Consider the following 24137-nt stretch of genomic DNA (forward strand, 5'->3'; position numbering starts at 1 on the left):
GTCACCCAATCCACGTGCCACCCAGTCTACGTGCCACCCAATCTACGTGCCACCCAATCTATGTGCCACTCAATCTACGTGCCACCCAATCTACGTGCCACTCAATCTACGTGCCACCCAATCTACGTGCCACTCAATCTACGTGCCACCCAATCTATGTGCCACCCAATCCACGTGCCACCCAATCTATGTGCCACTCAATCTACGTGCCACTCAATCTACGTGCCACCCAATCTACGTGCCACCCAATCTATGTGCCACCCAATCTACGTGCCACCCAGTCCACGTGCCACCCAATCTACGTGCCACCCAGTCCACGTGCCACCTAATCCACGTGCCACCTAATCCACGTGCCACCCAATCCACGTGCCACCCAATCCACGTGCCACCCAATCCACGTGCCACCCAATCTACGTGCCACCCAATCTATGTGCCACCCAATCTATGTGCCACCCAATCTACGTGCCACCCAGTCCACGTGCCACCTAATCCACGTGCCACCCAATCCACGTGCCACCCAATCCACGTGCCACCCAATCCACGTGCCACCCAATCTACGTGCCACCCAATCTACATGCCACCCAATCTACATGCCACCCAATCTATGTGCCACCCAATCTACATGCCACCCAATCTACATGCCACCCAATCCACGTGCCACCCAATCTACGTGCCACCCAATCTACGTGTCACCCAATCTACGTGCCACCCAATCCACGTGTCACCCAATCTACGTGCCACCCAATCTACGTGTCACCCAATCTACGTGCCACCCAATCTACGTGCCACCCAATCTACGTGTCACCCAATCTACGTGCCACCCAATCCACGTGTCACCCAATCTACGTGCCACCCAATCTACGTGTCACCCAATCTACGTGCCACCCAATCTACGTGCCACCCAATCCACGTGTCACCCAATCTACGTGCCACCCAATCTACATGCCACCCAATCTCCGTGCCACCCAATCTATGTGCCACCCAATCTACGTGTCACCCAATCCACGTGCCACCCAGTCTACGTGCCACCCAATCTATGTGCCACTCAGGCTATGTGCCACGTGGAGACTCAGAGTGGTGGGAGAGTTCTATTTGTGTACGCAGTTACCGGTACCGCGATGGCACAGAGACCCGGCGGATAGCACTGCGACCCAGAAGCTAGCGCAGGGACTGGTAGCAGAACAGCCTCCACTTCGTCAAGGAGCATAATCCATCATGCAAACTCCGGTCTTCCTCGCAGCAGCTGTTTTTGGTTGGCCATCGAGCAAAGACGGTGGTAACCGCATCGCACGCTTTCAAATCCGGTTCTGCGGCCGTCTGGAACACTCTTCCTTCCGATATTAGGAAGCTACTGGAGCTGTGCACTTTTGAATAATCTGAATTCAAAACTAACTCGTCTTTTGCCCATCCAAGGACGGGTGTATTGCAGTAAATCTAAATTTGCAAGCAAAAAGCAGACCGCGACGTGATATATTCATTGCATCAATGTGTAATGTAAGGATATATCCGGCTCGCTGACGTATCACAACTCGTCATGATGATTGGCTCTGCCGGTCCTGGTTTACAGCCAATGGGGGGGAAGCCTAGGGGCGTGGCCCTGACGTGATGGAAAGGTGACAGCTGTAAGGATTGGTTCTGCTGGCTTTGGCCACAGCCAATGGGGAGATGAGTCAGGGGCGTGGTCCCGGGAGCTGACGAGGGAGCCTGGAAGATTCCATGGAGGCTAACGAGGATTGGCGGAAACGTACCACGTGACCCGGGTATTAAATAGGGGTGGAGACGAACGACACGTGGTCAGAACGGGAATGAACAGAGGAAGGGGGCCACGCGGGAGCGGGGCTCCGGGTTGCCATGTGGCGGTGCGTCTCTCTCTATCTGTCCCTCTCACTCTGCCTGTCAGCAGTGTGAAGGAAAGCTGTAATACAAGTTGAATAAAAGACGGATTCCAGAAGTTGCCTCAACGAGCTTTATTACAAATGCGCGTGCAATTTGTAAGGGCGCCGTGACAGACCTATTTCATTTTAAGGTTATAATCCCTTGTTCATCGTGACGTCCTTTTTACTTTGATGTCTCAATAGCGTTACGGAGATTGCGTGACGTGAGGGTTGTAAGTTGACACCGAGGAGGGGGGGGAGGAGGCGCCTCGCCCCCCCATGTGTAGTGACGTCATCCGCTATTTATTATGAATTGAGAGGGGGGTGTCCATTTGGAGGACGTCACCTGCTCCTGAATATTAATGAGGGGAGCTGGTTGATGTGGAGTAGTGACGTCACGAGCGTTCAGGACAGACATTTCTGGGTGATTATATTAGGTATGAAAGATATTGCTGACCCATAGTTTTACCCTCGCACCGCACCTTACCCACCGATCGGCTGACCGCGGCTACACCCATTCGTGCCGCCGGGTGGACAGAGGTGTGGCGGTGGGGTGAGATCCGGTAGCGGCCGCCCTCCATATGGCAACCTTCAGCGGCTATCACCTTGACCCCCCCTCGCTTTGCCCACGTGCCCCGGCAGGCTTTCTCGGTGCCGGACCGAACCTTCCACGACGAGGTGGCCGAGATGAGCACCGCCACGCTGGACGCCATCGCCGAGGAGAGCCGCTCGCAGCTCGTCGGGCGCAAGGTGATGGCGGCCATCGTCATGACGAGGGGGCCGGCCGAGGTGGAGGGCGACGGGCCCGCCCCGGGCAGCATGGACAGCGCCCTGGTGGTCAGCCTCGGGGTCGGTAGGTCAACCGCTCGATCGCACGTGCACACGCGGTGCGAATGCCGTCGACGAGACTGGCGAAGTGTTGCCGTTGCATTGTGGGCGACGATGACCCGCGAAGCGGCCGAACTTAAAGCGCGGCCGCCGACTGCGTCGTGACGGAATTGACGAATCTAGAGGAAGACGCGGGCCGGGTCAAAACGAGTGGCGACGTCGGAGGCTGCGGTGCACTGAAGGAGGCCCGATGTGCTATTGTCTGTGTGCGTGTGTTTGTGTCAAAGACTACACGAGTCGTGGAGAGTGGTAGTGTAGCAGTTAGCGCACTGTGGTACAAACCCGGCGACCCGGGTTCGATTCCCACTCAACCGGTCCTTGGCCCTCCCCTAGGCCGATTCAGCCTCAAATGAGGCGTGTGTGTGTGTGAACAGTGGGGAGCGATAGTGTAGCAGTTTCTCGCACTGCGCCACGAACTCGACCGCCCAAGTCCTGGGCGGTCGTGCTCATGGCCATCACCAGTGACAATCTGAACCGGTCCCGGGCCTCCCCTAGGCCGACTCAGCCTTAAATGAGTACCTGGTGCAGTATGTAAACATCGCCACTGGGGAGACAAAGGCGAACGGGCGCGGTGCTGGCCACCCACCCCCTCGTGTGCCTTGCCGGCCTTCATAGGCGCTCGCTAACAGCACTTGCCCCAAGAGTCTATTAAGGCTATACGGGGGATATGTGTCTTTGTACAAGAGTAAAAAAAGGTAGTGGTAGCCTAGGGGAGCGGTAGTGTCGTGGTTAGCGCGCTGCACTCCGAACCCAGTGATCCGAGTTTGATTCCCGCTTACGGCCAACACCAGTGGCGCTTATCTGAACCGGTCTTAGGCCTCCCCTAGGTCGACTCAGTCTCAAATGAGTACCCGGTGCGGTGTGTAGTAAACGTCGCCACTGGGGAGACAAAGGCGGCCCGCGCGTGGTGCTGGCCACCCACCCCCTTGTGTGCCGTGCCAACCTTCACAGGTGCTACCCGCTACCAGCACTTTCCCCAAACGGTCTCTGAAGCCTGTACGGGGGCTCTTTGTCTCTTTGCGAGCAGGAAACCGCTGTGTGAAGGGAGAGGAGCTGAGCCTGAAGGGCGAGACCGTGAACGATTCCCACGCCGAGATCATCGCGCGGCGCGGATTCATACGGTAACCATGCACGCACGCACCCACCCACGCACGCAACCACCCACGTACCCACCCATGCACACGCCCACCCACGCACCCAACCATGTGCCCAACCCGCACGCGCCCACCCACGCATCCACCCACGCACCTACCCACCTATGCACCCACCCACGCACCCACACGCACACCCCCACGCATGTACCCACCCACGCATGCACCCACCTATGCACGCACCCACGCACGCATATACCCACCCACATACGCACCCACCCACACACCCCCAAGCCCGTCCACCTTGGTCTCACCTGCGCCAGCAACCACACACCGCGTTCCAGTGCTCATTTAATGGCCGCGTCGACCTCACGACCAGAAACGGTTCGGATAAAACAGGGCACTGATGTCGAGTTGTGTGCAGCCCAGAAGAGGCTCCAGGTTGGAAAGGACGATCGCGTACAAGGCGTCTACAAACTTAAGCTGTGTCTGCAGCAGTAGTTACATTGGGGAAACTAAGCAACACGTCATAAGGCAGATCTGAAACACGGTAGGACCAATACCTCGGCCGTGGCTGATCATTGTTTTAATGCGGTGGGCTCACACGAAATTGATTTCTCTAAGACGAAGAAGATACTTTGCAAGCCCACTGGCTATCAACAAAGATTCGTTCATGAAGCCATCCATATATACAAACACAGACACAATTTCAGCCGAGAAGATGGGTACAAACTGAGCAATCATTGGATGGACGTTATCAACCAAGTCATAACTAGCTGTGATGTTTCCATCCTACCACCTTCCGATGTTAGTTGTTCATTAACAGGTAACACACTAACACAGCCACTTCACACGCCGAGCTCAAGGTTTACTGCTCTGCGATCTGCCATTAACGTGCTAATTTCGTACATTAACATAGCCACCTATGTTAATGTGAGGCTGCTCACCGATCTGCCATTAACATGCTAATCTCTCACATTAACATAGCCACCTATGTTAATGTGAGACTGCTCACCGATCTGCCATTAACGTGCTAATCTCTCACATTAGCATAGCCACCTATGTTAATGTGAGGCTGCTCACCGATCTTACATCAACATGCTAATTTTCACCTGGCAGCCCTTTGATTGGTGGAAAACCCACCATCATCGTCGTGGTTGCTGCCCACCACTTACATTAACATTGGCTGCTGACATTTGGGCTATGCCCATTTCAACCCTTTATAAAACAGTTCGCCTTTAGAAGCTAACTCCCTTTTCATGATGACCGCTTGTGTTGCGATCGAAGCGTCAGTGTTTTTTGCTATTTTCTTTGAAGATATCTACGTAACTTTACCGAAAGACTATATATAACTCAGATTCGCTCGGAGACACGGGCAGAGACACGTAGATACACAGAAACAGAGATCCCTCCTGTAGCTTTGTTGGGGGCAGACATCACGGCCCGCCAACCTTTTTCTCCCCAGTGTTGATCTATACACACCTGCACCCAGGTACTCATTTGAGGCTGAGTCGCCCTAGAGGAGGCCCAGAACCGGTGCAAATATTCGCCACGGCTATTGGTTGTGAGCGTGAATCAAACTCGGGTCGCTGGGTTTGTACCGCTGTGCTGGCGCTCCACACGCACAGACAGTCACTCGCACACAGATCCACTCACCCGATCCGCACAAAGACATTGATCTCCCGTGTAGCTTTAACAGGCTGTTGGGGCAAGTGCTGTTGATGAGCACTCATGAAGGCCGGCATGGCACACGAGGGGCTGGGTGGCCAACACCACGCCTGGCCGCCTTTGTCTCCCCAGTGGCGATGTTTTTACACAGCGCACCAGGTACTCATTTGAGGCCGAGGCAACCTAGGGGAGGCCCAGAACTGGTTCAGATTATCGTCACTGGGTGTTGGTGGCCGTGAGCTTGAATCGAACCCGGGTCACCGGGGTTCGTAGCGCAGCGCGCTAACCGCTGTGCCCCGCTCCCCACCCGATCGCACACACACACACAATAACGCACACGACACGCCACACACACACACATCACGCACACGCCACACACACACACATCACGCATACGCCACGCCACACACACACACCACCGCTCCCCACCCGATCGCCCACACACGCACCACACGCCACACACACCACGCCACACACACATCACGCCACGCCACACACACACACATCACGCACACGCCACGCCACACACACACACATCACCGCTCCCCACCCGATCGCACACACACACACATCACGCCACACACACACGCCACACAAACATACACACAACAGCTCCGAGTGCATTAGGAAGAGCATAAAAAATCTTTATTAAAAATTTAAAAAGCCATTTCCCCCGAAGGAAAAGAAAATCTTTTAATTTGAAAAGTTATTCACTGGCGTGCGACAACGCGATGGGACCAGCTTATTTAATTTTCTATATAGCCCCTTAATTATTTACTTGTTTCTTTATTCCTTCTGGAATGCCACAACACACGCTTTATTTCCCTAATCCTGCACTCCCTCGATGCGGCTCGTGTTGTCCGGCTGCCCTTTGGATTGAATTAAGGAGACCGCCCACCTTTGTTTGTCCGCAGCGCCGTCCCCGGCTAAGACTCTTTCCCGCCGACCAACGATATTTGCCCGATAGCCGCGGAAATAATCGCGACGCGAAGGGGAAACGCGCGCAGCCCCCCCCCCCCCCACACAACGGTGGCTAGGCATGGTGGTGCTGGCGCCACCCATCCCCTCGTGTGTGCCTCGTCGGCCTTAACATGTGCCCACTAAGAACACTTGCCCCAGCAGCTTGTGCAAGCTACATGAGGGATCTTTGTCTGTTGTGTGTGTTGTGGGGAGCGATAGCGTAGCGGTTAGCGCGCTGCGCTATGAACCCGGCAACACGGATTCGATTCCCGCTCACGGCCAACACCAGTGCCGATTATCTGAACCGGTCCTGGGCCTCCCCTAGGTCGACTCAGCCTCAAATGAGTACCTGGTGTGGTGTGTAAACATCGCCACTGGGGTGGTGCTGGCCACCCACCCCCTCGTGTGCCGTGCCGGCCTTCATAGGTGCCCGCTAACAGCACTTTCCGCAACAGTCTGTTAAGGCTACACGGGGGATCTTTGTCTTTGTTGCGTGCACACGGAGAGACGTGATTGACCCTGGCGAGTGGATTCACCATGCTCGCTGTTCCGTGTGGGATCCCCCTGGCATGCCCCCCCCCCCCACACACCGCCTCCACCCCCCACGCACCCCCATGCACCTGCCTCCTCTTGACCCAGTTTCCAGCTTTCAATTTCCCCTCCGCCATCCCCTGGCCCATCCACCCTTACGCTCACCATCCATCTCTTGCTGTCTGTCTGTCTGCGCGTTGGCTGCCTGTCCGTCTGCGTGTCTGTTTGTCTCTTTGTCTTTCTGTCCATGTTTCTGCGTCTGCATGCTGGGCTGCCTGGTTTGTCCATTTATCCATTTCTTAGTCTGTCTGCCATTCTGTCTATTTTCCATCTGTCTGTCTGCCCGCATGACTGCCCACCTGCCTGTCTGTTGGTCTCTCTGTTTGTTCGTTTGTCTGCATATTTTTCGTCCAATTGTCTCTTTGGCTGCCACCCTGTCCATAAATAGATATTTGTGTCCGTCTGCCTGCCTGCCGCTCTATCTCTCTCTTGCCATCTGCCCGCCTGTTTCCGCGTCTCTCTGTCTGTCCACCCAACCTGTCAGTCTCTTCATCCGTCCATTCATCCGCCCGCGTGCTTGTCCGTCAATCTCTCATTCTGCCTGTCCATTCGTATACCTATCTATCCATCAATCCGTCCGTCCGTCTGTCCATTCGTCTATCCCTCCCCGCGCCGATCTGTTCCTCTGTCACTGCTGTCACTCTATCCGCCCGTCCGTGTGCCCGTTCGTGCGTGCGTCGGTCCATCCATCAATCGCCACCGCTCATAAATAATTGAAGAAGCGACCCTTTAACGGAGCTGTGCTCTCTAGACCGCGTTGTAAGTGATTGTAATTGATTGCAAGCGATGCATAATTGATCTGCGGGGGTTGGGACGAGGGTGGGTGGGGGGGGATTACAATAGACCGCAAGGAACCCTGGATCTCAATGTGTCACCGGCGATCGTCGCCGCCGACGTAACTTTCTGAGCGCGAAGATCGCCGGTTGGCTTCGGTAGCCGTCGGCTGTGCAGGCGGTGCAACTGCACCACGGGGCCGGGAGGGGGAGGGCTCGCCCCGTGCACCGGACTATGAGAAAATGTGATTGGGGGCGGGGGGGGTGGTGATGGACTGGGGGAGCGGGGCGTTATTGTTTTTGTCATACTTCACCACGCTGGTCTAGGCGGCTTGGTGAAGGCGCGGAGCGTAGACGTTGGGGCGTACGAGTACGGTACAACAGTGGAGTTTGGTGCACTGCCGTGCGTGGCCCTGCAACCTGTAGCGACTGTTACGCGTGGTGGTGCTGGTGGTGCTGGTGGTGCTGGTGGTGCTGGTGGTGCTAGTCCAGTCTCAAACCCCCGCTGGGCTTTGCAGACCCGACTAATACCGGGCGCGTTCCGGGTGATTGCGGTGGTAGGCGCTGGGACACCCGCGTAACCATGGCGACGGAGACCTCCGGGTCGACGCGGGCAGGGGTGGGGGGGGCAGGAGACGGGGGGACGAGCGCGCGCGAAAGAAAGGAGGGTCGGACCCAGGCCTTTCATGTCCAGACCGGGTGGATTTGGGGTAGTGTTATCACGGCTTCCTGCCCACCTGGTCCCTACGTAGCCAACCGTGCTCACCGCAGTCCCGCGGTCAAACAAAGCAACGCAACAGCCGCGACCGGGGTGGTGGGGAGGAGAGAAAATGCATCTCACGACGCAACGTGAGATAGACGCGCGTGCATCTATATCTCGAGCTTAGCAATCGATATTCTCCTACGTGTCGTCGTCGTCACGCCCGTACTTAAATCAGCGGTGGCCAGGGCAGAGATGCAGCCCCCACAATCGTGTGCTCACGTCACTGCCGGTTGAAGGGCCCCCCGCCCCCTACTCAGAGCGCACCGTAGAGAAGGTTCTTGGCCTACTCTTCCACGCTGTGCTAAACGTCTGGGAAGAGGCGCGAGTAGCCACGCTTGACCTCGCCGCGCGCGGCCTGCCAATCGATGAAGCCACTTTTATGCCGCTGGGTGGACGCAAGAAGCTGGGGGGAGGAATCGAGAAGCTCGCCACCGCTGCTTCGACCGCCGCGCCGGGAGATGGAGCCGGCGACCTCCCGTGTCGCGGTGTTCCCCCGACCAGAGGGTCGCGCAACGTGGACTCTCGCACCCCCACCAACGTAACGCGGGTTCATGGCTTTGTGAGCAGTAAATAGATTTACGGAAGTTCTAAGGGGACTGCTGTGGTCGATATTTATCAATATTTAGCGCCAGACTTGAATGAGCGGCATCGATTGCGAGTGTTGCTCATGGCGAGAGCGCCGGCTGGTCGGTGTGCGGGGGGCTCGTTTGGCGCAGAACGCCGGGCGCACCAGTCGGCACCGGCGTCAGACTCGCGAGGTCGGCTTCGATTCCGTCCCTCGGCGCGGGCACAGATGTGATTGGGTGAAGTGTGTGTAACCCCCCCCCCCATTCCACGACGTTTGGCTGGTGTGGAAGAGTAGGCCCAAACGCTCTCGTATTTGGAGGTGATGGGGGGGGGGGCTCTAGAGCCTCAACTTTTAGCCAGCGGGGCGTTCCGCCAACATTGGCGGGAGAAAAGCTGTTGTAGGGCTGCACCTTTACCGTTTTAGCAGCTGCGGAACAAGCCCCCACCGCGCCATTGTCGTGCCGGGTGTCAGACGACGGTCCGGCGTACGGCGTTATCGCCAATCTCCGTAGCCGCGAACACAACGGGCCGATGCGTTGTACGGTCGTGACTCTGCAGGGTGTGTGGTGTGCGTGAGAAGGAATGCCCCCTGCACCACCCCGGAATCGTAACGGCATCAGATGAAACGCCGTTTGAACCGGCGGTTGGATGGGTGTGGTGGGTGGTGGCAGTCTCCATTGATGTCAGTTTTCGTGGCGGCGGCGGTGGTGGCGGCGGTGAAGGTTTTGATTTTAGGTGCGGTTGCCCAAGTCAGCCGCTCGTCCGTCAGTCATACCTGCTGACGCGCTCGCTCACTCATCCACACACCACCAATACGTCAGCCACCAACTTGATCGCTCACTCATGCCACTCATTTATTGGTTAACAATTGCAGTTAGGTAGGCGAGTGGTAAATACAGGAAGGTGAGAGAGTGAGTGAGGAATGGGTGAGGGGTTGAATGGGTGAGTCCGCTCACCGAGTTACTCACCTACCCACTCGCCGTATCAGCACAACAACCTACCAACAATATTCCTTTTCACTTATATTCCCCCACCAACCGAACTCATCCACCCACTCGCCGATCAGCACACCAATCCATCTTCTCTTTCACTTCTCTACCCATAATCGAGTTTTTGGGTGAGATCGCGTGAATATAAATGTATCATTAAACCCGCCGCCACCCGACACAGCCAATTAGTAAGGGTTTGTAAAAAAAAATGGCAATTGGTTACTAGTACAGCACACCGGTGTGTTGGAGAGCAAACCCATAACATTTACAATTTGAGTACGACATTTCGCCGGTAATTATAACCAGCCTCATCGGGCGACAGCCATGGCATGTTTTGTTCACGTGACAAACCTTACTAATTGGCTGTGTCGCGTGGTGGAGGATTTAACGACGCATTTATATTTACACGATCTAACCCAAAACACCTCTAATATGCATCATTTTGGTCGCGAAAGCCTACGTGTTAAATTGCCTACCCACTCCCCCCACCAAAACATCAACCTGCCTACCAATCTATTCTCCACGTACCTACCCGCTCACACCACCTGACACACAGTCGTCCTACCCGCCGATCTAGGAATCGCTCGCCCACCTGCTACTCACCCCGCTTGCCCCAGCCACGCACGACGCCGCGTGCTTCCCCCCGCAGATCGCGATAGCCTCTGCAACAGCGCCCACTGCTGACCCGACCACCCCCGTCGACGACGCTCCCCCCACCCACCTTGAACTCAGCTCACATTGCCTCCCTGCCTTTGTGGTCGTCGTGTGCTTTGCTGGCATTGCAGCCACCGCCTCTCCCTGTCAGGCTGGTGATGATTTTTTTTGTTTAAAGTTTTTATTCGTTTGTTTTTCGGCTCCTTTGATGCCCCCCCCTCCCCTCGTGACGACGCCGTCGCGTCGTCACGAGGGGAAGAATCCATTCGGAAGTCTCGCAGGGCCCGCGCAGCCCTTTGAGCTAGAGAACGCCACCCCGCGGAAGCGGATATCGCAGAGCCGCCACTGAAGGGGTGGGCAGCGCTGTCCCGCCCGCTCTGCTACTGAGTCGCACGGCACTCGAGGCGGCGTCTTCAACTTTCCCTCGCTCCCGTGTTCTTCACGCGACAGTCGTACCTATATTTTAAATTAGCCCAGACAAAAAAGATGTCACGTTGCGCGTGGTGTTTTTCCAGCAGCCAGTATTATGTACGATCCATGCTCCGTTCGGTTGCGCGAACCGTACTTTCTGTTTTACCGATGCGAGAGCTGAATCCATGACGACGGTGGCGGCGGCAATAATAATTGTCACTTTAAACGCCGGCGCGCGCGACAAATTAAGTTGTTCGGCTCTGTTAGGTGGGGGAGTGGGTCTTAACAACATAAATGTGTCCCGCACCAACGAAATCAGCACAGTTGGCTACGAATGGTGCGAAAGATGCTGAACATACATACATTCATATACAGATCATTACTTGGCCTAACGCAAAAATCAATTACTAATCAAAGTTTCACATGATGAGTTTTATTTTTATTGCTTGTGCAGTGATTGGTGACCGGGCTTGACTCACTGTAGGGTGTCAAAATCAGAGGCTGCTGTGCGGTTTCACACCCAGGCCAAGCTCGGTGGTGCTAGCTCACAGAGCCCTCACCTCTGAGTCACCCTGCCATCGCTCCGGCACAACGATGATCGTGTTAATCACCGAGCGTCCACTCGGGTGCGAGTCTCCCAGCGCTCTTGACATTTCACCGCAAGGGAAAATTTGAAGACGCGTTGCCCAGTGTGATTTTTGTTAATTTGCAAGCGCGCGTGCGCACGTACTTGTATGTGTGTGTGTGTCATTGTTTTTTTTTTAGTGGAGCGGTAATCATGGCCAACACCAGTGACGATAATCTAAACAGGTCCTGGGCCTCCCCTAGGTCGACTCAGCCTGAAATGAGTATCTGGTGCAGTGTGTAAACATCGCCACTAAGGGGACAAAGGCGGCCGGGCGTGGTGCTAGCCACCCACCTCCTCGTGTGCTGTGTCAGGTGCTCGCTAACAACACTTCCCCTAACAGTCTGTTAACGCTATATGGGGATCTTTGACATTGTCATTTCTCTTGATGTGTGCTTGTGGCCTGTGAATGTGTGTATTTGTGTCTCTGCGTTTCTCTATATATATGTCTGTGTATGTATGTTTACGTCTTGTGTTCACGCTTGTGTGTATTTGTGTCCGTGCATTTGCGTATTTGTATACGTCTGTTTGTGTTTCTGCATGCATGCATTTGTGTCTCTTTCATCTGGACAAGGTCACTCTGTACCTTAACAAAATCTATCTTAACGAGGTCATGACGAGATCTCTGTCTTTTGGATGATGGGGGTTTCTCTCAAGACTTGTTAATGTCTGTGGACAATGACGCGTGTCTGTATCACTCTACCCGATGCTCACTCTTGAGTCTCCTTGCCTTGACGAGGTCTCTCGGTCCTAACGAGGTCCCCCGATCTCCGTACGTAGCACGGTTTGCTACGTACGGTGCTCACGAAGTTCAACACGTGTGCACACATTAAGGAGACCGCCGTGCCTTAATGAGGCGTGTCTCTGCGTTGCGCGTGCGCTCCCTGCAGGTTCCTCTACAGTCAGCTGATGTTGCACGACCCCAGCGACCCCGATCAGAGCATCTTCTGCGAGTTCGACGGCAAGTTAGCCGTCAGGAACGACGTTCAATTCCACCTCTACATCAGGTGACCTAATGACCCCTCCCCGTCCTGACCCCGCCCCCCCCCCCTGCAAACCCGTGACCTCTGACCCATGAGTTGGGCGGTGACGGCGCGTTGTGAACCGTGGTAGCGTCGCACGCCGTCTGCTTCGCTCGCAGCGGACGTGAAACGCCCCCGTGGCGTCGTTCGCCAGAACTAGGGCCGTTGTGTGCCACGAGCGTGACGGTTAAAATGTGCAAAATGCGAAAATGACACCGCAAATATGCAATTGGGATTCTACACGCAGCATTAGCAGCAGCAATCATCGCCCCGTACTGGCAGACGAATGCCCCAGGACACTCACAAATGAGACTCTATTCTGGTCCCTTCATTTGGCACTTGGTTCAAACAAAATAAATTAGCAATTTAATTTTTCAACCGCTGTCGCTGGTTAAAAAACCCGAGCGGCGAGATCTCGTCTTTGTCACGCGAGTGACGCGCCGAGCGGGCGGCCGCACTCGCCCGTGAGCTCCGCCTCGACTCGCTGGTTTCTAGCGGACCTCTCGCCAGAGGTCGCAAACGGGTTTTGATTCCTTACCCGTACCCGTACCCGGCCGCACCAGGGTCGCAAACGGGTACCCGTACCCGGCCGGGTACGGATAGCCGGGTATCGGGTAGGGTACAGGTATCGGGTACCCGGTTGCGACCTCTGCCTCTCGCTGCGTCCCCCGTTAACAATCCCCGTTTACGACTTGCGCTCTTGATGATGGGGGGGGCGGTGCGTGCAGGGGGCCCCTGATAGCTAGGCCTCGGCAAGGTAATTTACCCTTTTTACCGGGTAAAAGGGTAGAGCTAAAAGGGTAAAGATGTCGACTTGCCAAGGGGTACGGTAAAGGGTAGGGTAACGGTAGCGCGGAAGAATTTCCCAGTAGGGTAAAGGTAGCGCGAAGTATTACCCGGTAAATACCTTGTTTACCGCTCGCTAAAAGCTCTGTGGCGCAGTCCGTGGCCTCCATTTAAAATTGGAATCATCGAGAGTATTTTCTATATGATTAAAGCACTACCGAGCATTTACCGGTTATAAACCTTGTTCATGTGTAGTACCCCAGTAATTAACCTGTAATTGGGTAATTTGTATGCGGTAAGGGCAAAAGGTAGGGTAAAGGTAGGCTCGTTGTTTTTGACCTTTTGCCTTACCTTGCCGAGGCCTACCAATAGCCCGTTCCGCCCACCCCACGAAACAAAAAAAACTTCAGCGAAGATTAACGACTCTTAGGTTTTTTCGGTAAAGTCACGTAAGTAAAAAATAAAATTAAAAGTTAATAAAAGTAATAATGGAAATAAAATATTATTACTTTTATTATTACGTGACTTTACCAACAAAAACCTAAGAGTATGAATCCTTGCAGTCACGAAAGCTTCAAATCTAAAAAGATTAACGACGTTGCCCGCCCCCCCCCCACCCGCTGCGAACCGCTGACCCCCCCCGACCCCAACCCCCCCCCCCTCCTGCCTCCCAGCACCGCCCCGTGCGGCGACGGTGCCATCTTCGACAAGACGGCCAGCGAGCCAGCCGACGGGGGGGGCTCCTCCGGGGGGCCGCACCGCCCCCTCTTCGATAACGCCAGGCAGGGGAAGCTACGGACAAAGATCGAGAACGGTGAGCGGTTGGGAATGGCGAGGGCGGGGGTCGTGTGAGGTGGGGGGGGGTCACGCGGTGGGGTGTAGGAGTTAAGCAGAGGTGTCATTGGCAGAGAGAGGTCAGGGGTCGGCATCGTATGGCAGTTGTCTCCTGTGAGGGCTGCAGGGAAGGCCCCCGCTGAACTATGTCGCTCTTTCTCAAAAGCGACCTGGCCACAAATGGTAGCTCAACGAAGTGGATTATCACGTGGAAATTTATCGCAGCCAAATACTCTAAAACACGTGGTGTTCATTCTAAATGTGAAGGGAAAAACCGGAGGATCTGGAGAAAAATGCACACAACCACGGAGAGAGAGAGATATGCAAACTCCAAATATACACGTGTCAAGGTCGGGATCGATCCCAAGACCTCCTGTGTGGATGATTGTGTGTGTATAGTATATGATCTTGTGTGTGTGTATTATCTTCTGTGTGTGTATGATCTTCTGTGTGTGATCCTGTGTGTGTCCGGCAAAAACAACCCACTACCCCCTCGTTGGTGCCGGATGGCAACGCTGTGGTAGGCAGGCAGTGCCGTGGGGGGAGGACCGCACGGACTGTAACAACTACAGGGGCATCTCACTCCTCATTGTTCCCGGGAAAGGTCCTGTTACAGGCTACACGGCGCGGTGGTATGGTTGTCTTGTCTTTGTGTGTGCGCGCGTGTACGACCTCGCGCGTGTGTGCGTGTGTGAGCGCAGGCGAGGGCACCATTCCCGTGGAGTCGAGCGACGTGATGCCCACTTGGGACGGCATCCAGCGCGGCGAGCGCCTGCGCACGATGTCGTGCAGCGACAAGATCCTGCGCTGGAACGTGCTGGGCCTGCAGGGCGCGTTGCTCGCACACTTCCTGCACCCCGTCTACCTGAGCTCCATCACGCTCGGTACGGATCTACCCCTACCCCTGTCTACCTGAGTTCCATCACGCTCGGTACAACTCTACCCCTACCCCCGTCTACCTGAGCTCCATCACGCTCGGTACGGATCTACCCCTACCCCTGTCTACCTGAGCCCCATCACGCTCGGTACAACTCTACCCCTACCCGTCTACCTGAGTTCCATCACGCTCGGTACAGCTCTACCCCTACCCCCGTCTACCTGAGCCCCATCACGCTCGGTACAACTCTACCCCTACCCCTGTCTACCTGAGCTCCATCACGCTCGGTACAGCTCTACCCCTACCCCTGTCTACCTGAGCTCCATCACGCTCGGTACAGCTCTACCCCTACCCCCGTCTACCTGAGCTCCATCACGCTCGGTACAGCTCTACCCCTACCCCCGTCTACCTGAGCTCCATCACGCTCGGTACAACTCTACCCCTACCCCTGTCTACCTGAGCTCCATCACGCTGGGTACAGCTCTACCCCCGTCTACCTGAGCTCCATCACGCTCGGTACAGCTCTACCCCTACCCCTGTCTACCTGAGTTCCATCACGCTCGGTACGGCTCTACCCCTACCCCTGTCTACCTGAGTTCCATCACGCTCGGTACAGCTCTACCCCCGTCTACCTGAGCTCCATCACGCTCGGTACAGCTCTACCCCTACCCCCGTCTACCTGAGCTCCATCACGCTCGGTACAACTCTACCCCTACCCCCGTCTACCTGAGCTCCATCACGCTCGGTACAGCTCTACCCCTACCCCCGTCTACCTGAGCTCCATCACGCTCGGTACAGCTCTACCCCTACCCCCGTCTACCTGAGCTCCATCACGCTCGGTACAGCTCTACCCCTACCCCCGTCTACCTGAGCTCCATCACGCTCGGTACAACTCTACCCCTACCCCTGTCTACCTGAGCTCCATCACGCTCGGTGCAGCTCTACCCCTACCCCCGTCTACCTGAGCTCCATCACGCTCGGTACAACTCTACCCCTGCCCCTGTCTACCTGAGCTCCATCACGCTCGGTACGGCTCTACCCCTACCCCCGTCTACCTGAGCCCCATCACGCTCCGTACAACTCTACCCCTACCCCTGTCTACCTGAGCTCCATCACGCTCGGTGCAGCTCTACCCCTACCCCTGTCTACCTGAGCTCCATCACGCTCGGTACAACTCTACCCCTACCCCCGTCTACCTGAGCCCCATCACGCTCGGTACAGCTCTACCCCTACCCCTGTCTACCTGAGCTGCATCACGCTCGCTACAACTCTACCCCTACCCCCGTCTACCTGAGCTGCATCACGCTCGGTACAGCTCTACCCCTACCCCCGTCTACCTGAGCCCCATCACGCTCGCTACAACTCTACCCTTACCCCTGTCTACCTGAGCTCTATCACGCTCGGTACAGCTCTACCCCCGTCTACCTGAGCTGCATCACGCTCGGTACAGCTCTACCCCTACCCCCGTCTACCTGAGCTGCATCACGCTCGGTACGGCTCTACCCCTACCCCTGTCTACCTGATCTCCATCACGCTCGGTACAACTCTACCCTTACCCCTGTCTACCTGAGCTCTATCACGCTCGGTACAACGCTTGTGTTGACCGTGAGTGGGAATCGAACCCGTGTTTCCGAATTCGTAGCGCAGCGCGCTAACCGCTCCGCCACCACCCCTCACCTCCTCTCTGCACGCACACAACACTGCTCTCGCCGCGCTCGTGCATTCACTCCCCATCGCCTCCCTCTCCTCCCCCTCGCTCCCCTCTCCTCCCCCACCGCCGTCAGGGTTCCTCTACAGCCACGGCCACTTGTCCCGGGCCGTCTGCTGCCGCCTGGACAAGCGTGGCCCCGGCGAGGCGGAGGAAGACTCCCTGTGGGGGCAGCAGCTGCCGCCCGCGTACCGGCTCAACCACCCCACGGTAGCGCACGTGACAAGCCGCTTGGTTAAGCTTTCATTTGTGGCCAGGTTGCTTCCGATAAAGAAGCTAATGGCTCGGTGGGTTAATGGCCCAGCGGGGTTTACGTGGTAAAATAAAACGTTAAAAAAATATGACTTTTGCCATTCCTTAACTCTGGACTCCTATCGTATTTTTGTAATGTTTTTGGGGAAAAAAGAGCTTTACGGCTCATCGGATTCCTCCTAGCAGTGTCAATAAATATTCTGATTCTGGGTTTCATAATGGCCGTGTCGCCAATGCCGGGCAGGCAATGCCGAGCCTGGTGCCGAGTTTGTGTGTGTCCTTTTGTCTTTTGGTGGCACCAGGCTCATGCCCCCTGGGTTTTGGTGTTTCGTGAGTTCGAGCCCTGGCCCTGTGTGTGTGTTTTTTTGCTGCTGCACGATGAGTGTGCTGGGAATTGAACCCAGGCCCTTGTTGCTGTGAGGCACTGCGTCTGTGAATGCATGGGTTTGCGTGTGTGTGTACAATTAGCGACAGTGTAACGGTTAGCGCCGCTGCGCTACGAACCCGGCGAACCGAATTCGATTCGCGTTCAAGGCCAACACCAGTGACGATTATCTGAACTGGTCCTGGGCCTCCACTAGGTCGACTCGGCCTTAAATGAGTACCTGGTGCGATGTGTAATCATCGCCACTGGGGAGACAAAGGCGGCCGGGCATGGTGCTGGCCAACCCACCGTGTGCCGGCCCCATAATAAGTGCTACTCGCTAACAGCACTTGCCTCAACAGTCTGGGGGTTGTCTTTGTCTTTGTCAGCTGGGTCGTGTGAGCCGCTACGACTCTGGCCGCCAGACAGGGAAGACTAAGGAGACGTCGCTCACGTGGAACGCCGAGGGGCAGCCCGAGGAGGTGCTAGATGGCACGCACGGCAAGATTAACAACGCGTAAGCAGGCTCACTCGCTCATTCGCAGTCACGCACACATACGCGCACACGCCCACTCGCTCGCTCGCTCTCACGCACGCACGCTCTCACGAACGCACACATACTCGCTCACTCGCAGTCACGCACGCACACATATGCGCACACGCCCACTCACTCGCTCGCTCGCTCTCACGCACGCACACATAGTCGCTCACTCGCAGTCACGCACGCACACATACGCGCACACGCTCGCTCGCTCTCACGCACGCACACATAGTCGCTCACTCGCAGTCACGCACGCACACATACGCGCACACGCTCGCTCGCTCTCACGCACGCACACATAGTCGCTCACTCGCAGTCACGCACGCACACATACGCGCACACGCTCGCTCGCTCTCACGCACGCACACATAGTCGCTCACTCGCAGTCACGCACGCACACATACGCGCACACGCTCGCTCGCTCTCACGCACGCACACATAGTCGCTCACTCGCAGTCACGCACGCACACATACGCGCACACGCTCGCTCGCTCTCACGCACGCACACATAGTCGCTCACTCGCAGTCACGCACGCACACATACGCGCACACGCTCGCTCGCTCTCACGCACGCACACATAGTCGCTCACTCGCAGTCACGCACGCACACATACGCGCACACGCTCGCTCGCTCTCACGCACGCACACATAGTCGCTCACTCGCAGTCACGCACGCACACATGCACACACGTAGTAGGTGCTCTTGCTCACACAGGCAAGATCCCCTGGATACCCTTAACAGAATTTTGGGGTAAGTGCTGTTAGCGAGCACCTATGAGAGCCGGCACGGCACACGAGGGGGATAGGTGGCCAGAACCATGCCCGGCCGCCTTTGTCTCCTGAGTGGTGATGTTAACACACCGCAACAGGTACTCATTTACTGCCGAGTTGACTTCGGGGAGGCCCAGGATTGATTCAGATATTTGTCAGCGACGGCCATCAGCGGGAATGAAACTTGAGTGGCAGGGTTCATAGCGCAGCTCGCTAACCACTGGCATCTTAACAGACAGTTGGGGCAAATGTCTTTAGTTGTGCCGCAAGCACACACGCGTACACGCGCGCACACACACACGCCCACACGTGTTCTGTGTGTCCACAGGACCGGCTCCCAGGCCGTGTCACGCATCTCCAAGGCGCGCCTCTTCCAGCTGTTCCACGCTGCGTGCCACCACCTGGGCCAACCCGAGCTCGTGTCGCTGGACACGTATGCGCAGGCCAAGCGTGCCAGCCTGCACTACCAGGAGGCCAAAGGCCTGCTGCTCCGCAGGCTCGAGACTTTGGGCTACGGCCGCTGGATCTGCAAGCCCCAGGAGGAGAAGAACTTCCGCATCGAGACGGAGGGGGTCCATCCATAGGAGAGAGCGCGAGCGGTGGGAAGACCCCGATCGCAGCCCGGTAGCGACGGGACGAGCCGTGTCACGTAGGGCAGGGTGCAGCGCCGTCCACCTGCCCCACCCCCACCCCGGCCCCCCCCCACGCCCCCCCTACCTGCCCCACTTAGGGTTGGAGGTTAGAGGTTAGGAAGCAGAGTTTTGAGTTGGGGTTCAGAGTTCGAGTCGGGTCCAGAGTTCAGTGCAACGCAGTCAGCTGTCGATTATACTGGGTGCGCACTCAAGTTCATATTGTTTAGCCGGGTGAAAGGTCAAAGAGATCAGGATCGTTTCATTTGCAAGAGTGACCTGCCGGGTGACCAAAATGATGAAAGCAACATAAAATGAGCCAGTTGACCGTACCACGACGCAAATTTTAAATCTTCTTGGTTCTTTCGGTAAAGTCACGTAGAATGGAAATAATAAAATAATAAAAATAAAACATAATAAAATAATTCTCACGACGTTTCGGCCACAACGCAAGCAGCCGTCCTCAGGTGAAGAACAGGGCTGTCGAAAAGACAGACGCTGTCTTCTCGACAGACCTGTTCTCCACCTGAGGACGGCTGCTTGCGTTGTGGCCGAAACGTCGTGAGAATTATTTTATTATGTTTTATTATTATTATTTTATTATTTCCATTCTACGTGACTTTACCGAAAGAACCAAGAAGATTTAAAATTTGCGTCGTGGTAGGGTCAACTCGCTCATTTTATGTTGCTTTCATAATTCTACGTGACTTTACCGAAAGAACCAAGAAGATGAATCCCTGCAGTCACGAAAGCTTTAAATCGAAAGCAAATTTTTTATTTCACATTTGGATTTACACGCCCAGCGTCTTAGGCGTGAGCGTCTCTCGAGACACCGTACAAAAAACAGTGAGCATATTTATTGTTTAGGGAGAGAGAGAGGAAGTCAGTCCTAGGCAGAGGAGCAGGGGAAGGCATTGAACCTGGACTTGGGACAGGGATTGGGAGCCGACAGCACTGCCGGCTGGGGGAAGGGAGGGGGGCAGCATTGGAGAACGAGTGACCTCCCACAGAGCGAACGATGACTGGGAGCTTCGGCAAGAAGCCTCGGTTGCCTGATTTGATCCGATTGGAGCCCTGCACCCCTCACCCTCTCCACCCCGAGTTCAAAGGCACTGGCGTGGTTATAGCCCTGACTCTAACCCTGAACCCCTCCCCCCTGCCCCCCACTCCCAGCGCTAACTATACATGTGACGGTTCGTCCGTTCAAGTGGATTTGTGCACTCGCGAAACGTGTGTCGAATCGAGCGCGCTCAGAAATCACCTTATTTCCCCATTTGTCCGTACTTAATCTTGATTTTAAGCTTTCGTGACTGCAGGAATCCATACTCCTTGGTTCTTTCGGTGAAGTCACATAGGTAGAAAATTAATAGATCACGGCGTTTCGATCGCTTGTGTTTCAATCTACATGACTTTACATTAAGAACCAACGAGTTTGTACGTACTTTTTTCGCGAGGAGCGTGGATCGTTGCATGCCTCGGGAGTGAACACAACCTTGTTACCGTAAACCGCTAACCGTAATCCTTCACGCATATAGCTAGAGTTCATCCTGCGGCATTTACCCCGACTCGAACCTTGACACACCCATTGAGGGCACGCCGATCTCGGCCAATGGCGTGCGAGGACACAGGAAAACGGGCAGGAAGGCTGTTGCATCATTGGCTGCTCGTCGGCGATGGGCGTGGCTTAGCGTGTAAGGTGAAGGTGAGCGACGCTTCAAGTGTGAGGTGGAATTACAAAATTAACGTTTTCTCCACATTATGAGACGTTCCGGAACTTAAGACGCACCCCCAACTTACACCCAGTGTCAATAGAGTGTTACACAGATCTGGTCACAAAGACAAAAAATCCCCCCTTAACTGACCTTTGGGGTAAGTGCTGTAAGCCAGTAGCACCTATGAAGGCCAACACGGCACACGTGGCCAGCGCCACACCCAGCCGCCTTTTTCTCCGCATTGGTGATACTAACTGCTGCACTACTGTGCAGCCACGGGGATTATAAGAAAATAATCCCCAACTTTTTGCATAAAAATGCTAATTACAATCCGGAGAATGCTGTGTCTCTTTTGAACAGTTCCCTGCTTTTGAAATCTCTCGACTTGAATTGGTCTGCGAAGGTGAAACCTTTTTTTTTTCCATAAAACAAGTTATGGAAACGCGTTCCTTCGGAGTGGGCAGGTAGGAACTTGGTTGGACAGCGCATTCGTGCGATCCGCGTCACGCGGCGCGTCACGTGGTGCAGAGCCCACCCGAAGCGCTCTATGAATTACAAATCGAAGGCGTGGCTATGCACGACAGACAGACAAATAATCCCTGGTGGGCAGTGTGGAACTGTTGTTCCTACCTGTAGAATCAAAGCTGTATTATACAGACAACGGTGTATGCGATGCTTTCCAAGGAATCTCTGTCCTTGGAGGTATTCAAGCAGGGGTCGGAGACAAAAACGGCGTTCCACGTTAATCTCACTGTGCTGGCTCTAGATTTGAAGCTTTCGTGACTGCAAGGATTCATACTCTTAGTTTTTTCGGTAAAGTCACGTAGGTAAAACATTAAAATTAATAAAAATAAAATAAAAATCACGACGTTTCGGAGGCAACACAATGTTAATGTTTTACCTACGTGACTTTACCGAAAAGTCACGTAGGTAAAAAATGCGCTGGTTTGCCGCCAAGTTTTGCGCGACTGGATCCGATCAGTTTTCGACGGCGTAATCCCCAAACGGCGACGACACTTGTTAGCAGTTGGATGCCCGTCGCCATAGTTACCGCACCTTCCACCATTCATGCACGGACTCGCACAGCTGACGCGTTTCACGTGTTCAACCTCGTTTGGGAATTTCGATTTAAAGCTTTCGTGACTGCAGGGATTCATCTTCTCGGTTCTTTCGGTAAAGTCACGTAGAAGGGAAATAATAAAATAATAAAAATAAAACATAATAAAATAATTCTCACGACGTTGCGGCCACAACGCAAGCAGCCGTCCTCAGGTGAAGACCAGGTCTGTCGGGGAGACGGCGTCAGACGTCTTCACCTGAGGACGGCTGCTTGCGTTGTGGCCGAAACGTCGTGAGAATTATTTTATTATGTTTTATTTTTATTATTTTATTATTTCCCTTCTACGTGACTTTACCGAAAGAACCAAGAAGACTCGTTTGGGAAGTTTTAAAGGACCGACGTCTTTCCGCGGGCGTAGGCCTTCGCGGTTGTGCCGCGGTGGTGCCCTTCGGCACGATGTCCGACGTTTCGCTCCACGCTCCGACGGGAGCGTCTTCGCGAAACTGAAATTAACCGAAGCGGTGGAAGCCGAGAAAACATCGCGTAGCTGGACAGCACAATGGTGAAAAACCTACGCAGCGGTATCAGAATCAGAATATGCATTTATAGTGGAGGAATCCGATGAGCTATGAAGCTCTTTTTCACAGACGTCGAGTTGGGGTGAGTCAGAAGGTGACAACAACAAACGATACTAAAACACGATAGGGGTGCAAGGTGTAGGAACGGTAAGAAAATCACTAAAAACATAGAAAATAGCCTTTTTTATTTAATCAGGTAAAGCCGACTGAGCTATTAGCTGCGTTTTTCAGATGCGACTTAATATAAACAATTTAAATATGGAGGGAAAAACCGGAGGACCCGGAGAGAAAAAAAATCCGCGCAACCACTGGGAAACCACGCAAACTCCAAATATGCAGCGGCGGGTGTCAGGGTCGGGATCGAACCCCCGACCTCCTGCACGCCAGGCGAGGAAGGTGACATCCCCGCAGCGACATTCCGCCACCGTAACTCGTAGGTTCACTGGCGCTTCCCTCCCACTCGCCAGAGGTCGCAAAGGGGTTTTGATTCCTTACCCGTACCCGGCCGCACCAGGGTCGCAAACGGGTACCCGTACCCGGCCGGGTAAGGGTAGCCGGGTATCGGGTAGGGTACGGGTATCGGGTACCCGGTTGCGACCTCTGCCACTCGCCGACCGACGATCCGGCGTGCACCGTCCGCTCTATGACACCACGCAGCGAACGCGGGAGTCGCGTTGTAGCTTTTGAAGTCGTAATTTTTTTTTTGCCACCCTCTTAAAGTTTGCTATTTTGACCGTCGCAGACCCCCCCGTTATTCGAGTCAGGAGCCGCGCTTTCAAAAGCTGGGTGCGAGGGTGGGGGTGGAATGGGGAGCAGCTCAGCCGGTTTTTGTACGTCGCTGGCGGATTCCGCTGGGCTCTTATCAACATCCCCGAGGGCTTAGCGATTCCCGTCAGGGCCACGAACATGTGCACGAGTGAGTGTTGGGTGGTGGGTTGGGGTAGGCCTCGGCAAGGTAAGGTAATTTACCCTTTTTACCGGGTAAAAGGGTAAAGGTAAAGGTTAAATGTGTCGACATGCCAAGGGGTAAGGTAAAGGGTAGGGTAAAGGTAGCTCGGAAGAAACGCCCGGTAGGGTAAATACGGTGCCTTGTTTACCGCTAAACGATCCGTGGCGCAGTCCGTGGCCTCCATTTAATAAGTAATATTA

General features: G+C 54.9%; 2 protein-coding genes across 10 annotated transcripts in view; one reads left to right on the plus strand and one right to left on the minus strand.

The window, feature by feature from the left end:
- LOC133344079 (double-stranded RNA-specific adenosine deaminase-like) overlaps positions 1-20027 on the plus strand; it is a 58697-nt gene extending 38670 nt beyond the window's left edge. For all 9 annotated transcript variants that reach the window (XM_061554384.1, XM_061554070.1, XM_061554510.1 and 6 more), the window contains 8 exons: positions 2517-2727; positions 3790-3883; positions 12745-12861; positions 14337-14476; positions 15198-15380; positions 17158-17291; positions 18087-18214; positions 19338-20027. In XM_061554384.1, the coding sequence (XP_061410368.1) occupies positions 2517-2727; positions 3790-3883; positions 12745-12861; positions 14337-14476; positions 15198-15380; positions 17158-17291; positions 18087-18214; positions 19338-19593 (1263 nt within the window). In that variant the 3' untranslated portion in view covers positions 19594-20027. The remainder of the gene's footprint in view (positions 1-2516; positions 2728-3789; positions 3884-12744; positions 12862-14336; positions 14477-15197; positions 15381-17157; positions 17292-18086; positions 18215-19337) is intronic.
- The window catches only part of SNRPA1 (small nuclear ribonucleoprotein polypeptide A'), an 840838-nt gene that overhangs the window by 690651 nt on the left and 126050 nt on the right, over positions 1-24137 (minus strand). The window lies entirely within an intron of this gene.

The sequence above is a fragment of the Lethenteron reissneri genome, chromosome 1 (genome assembly GCF_015708825.2).
Source record: "Lethenteron reissneri isolate LAM-NWPU_2019-01 chromosome 1, ASM1570882v1, whole genome shotgun sequence".
Classification (NCBI taxonomy): domain Eukaryota; kingdom Metazoa; phylum Chordata; class Hyperoartia; order Petromyzontiformes; family Petromyzontidae; genus Lethenteron; species Lethenteron reissneri.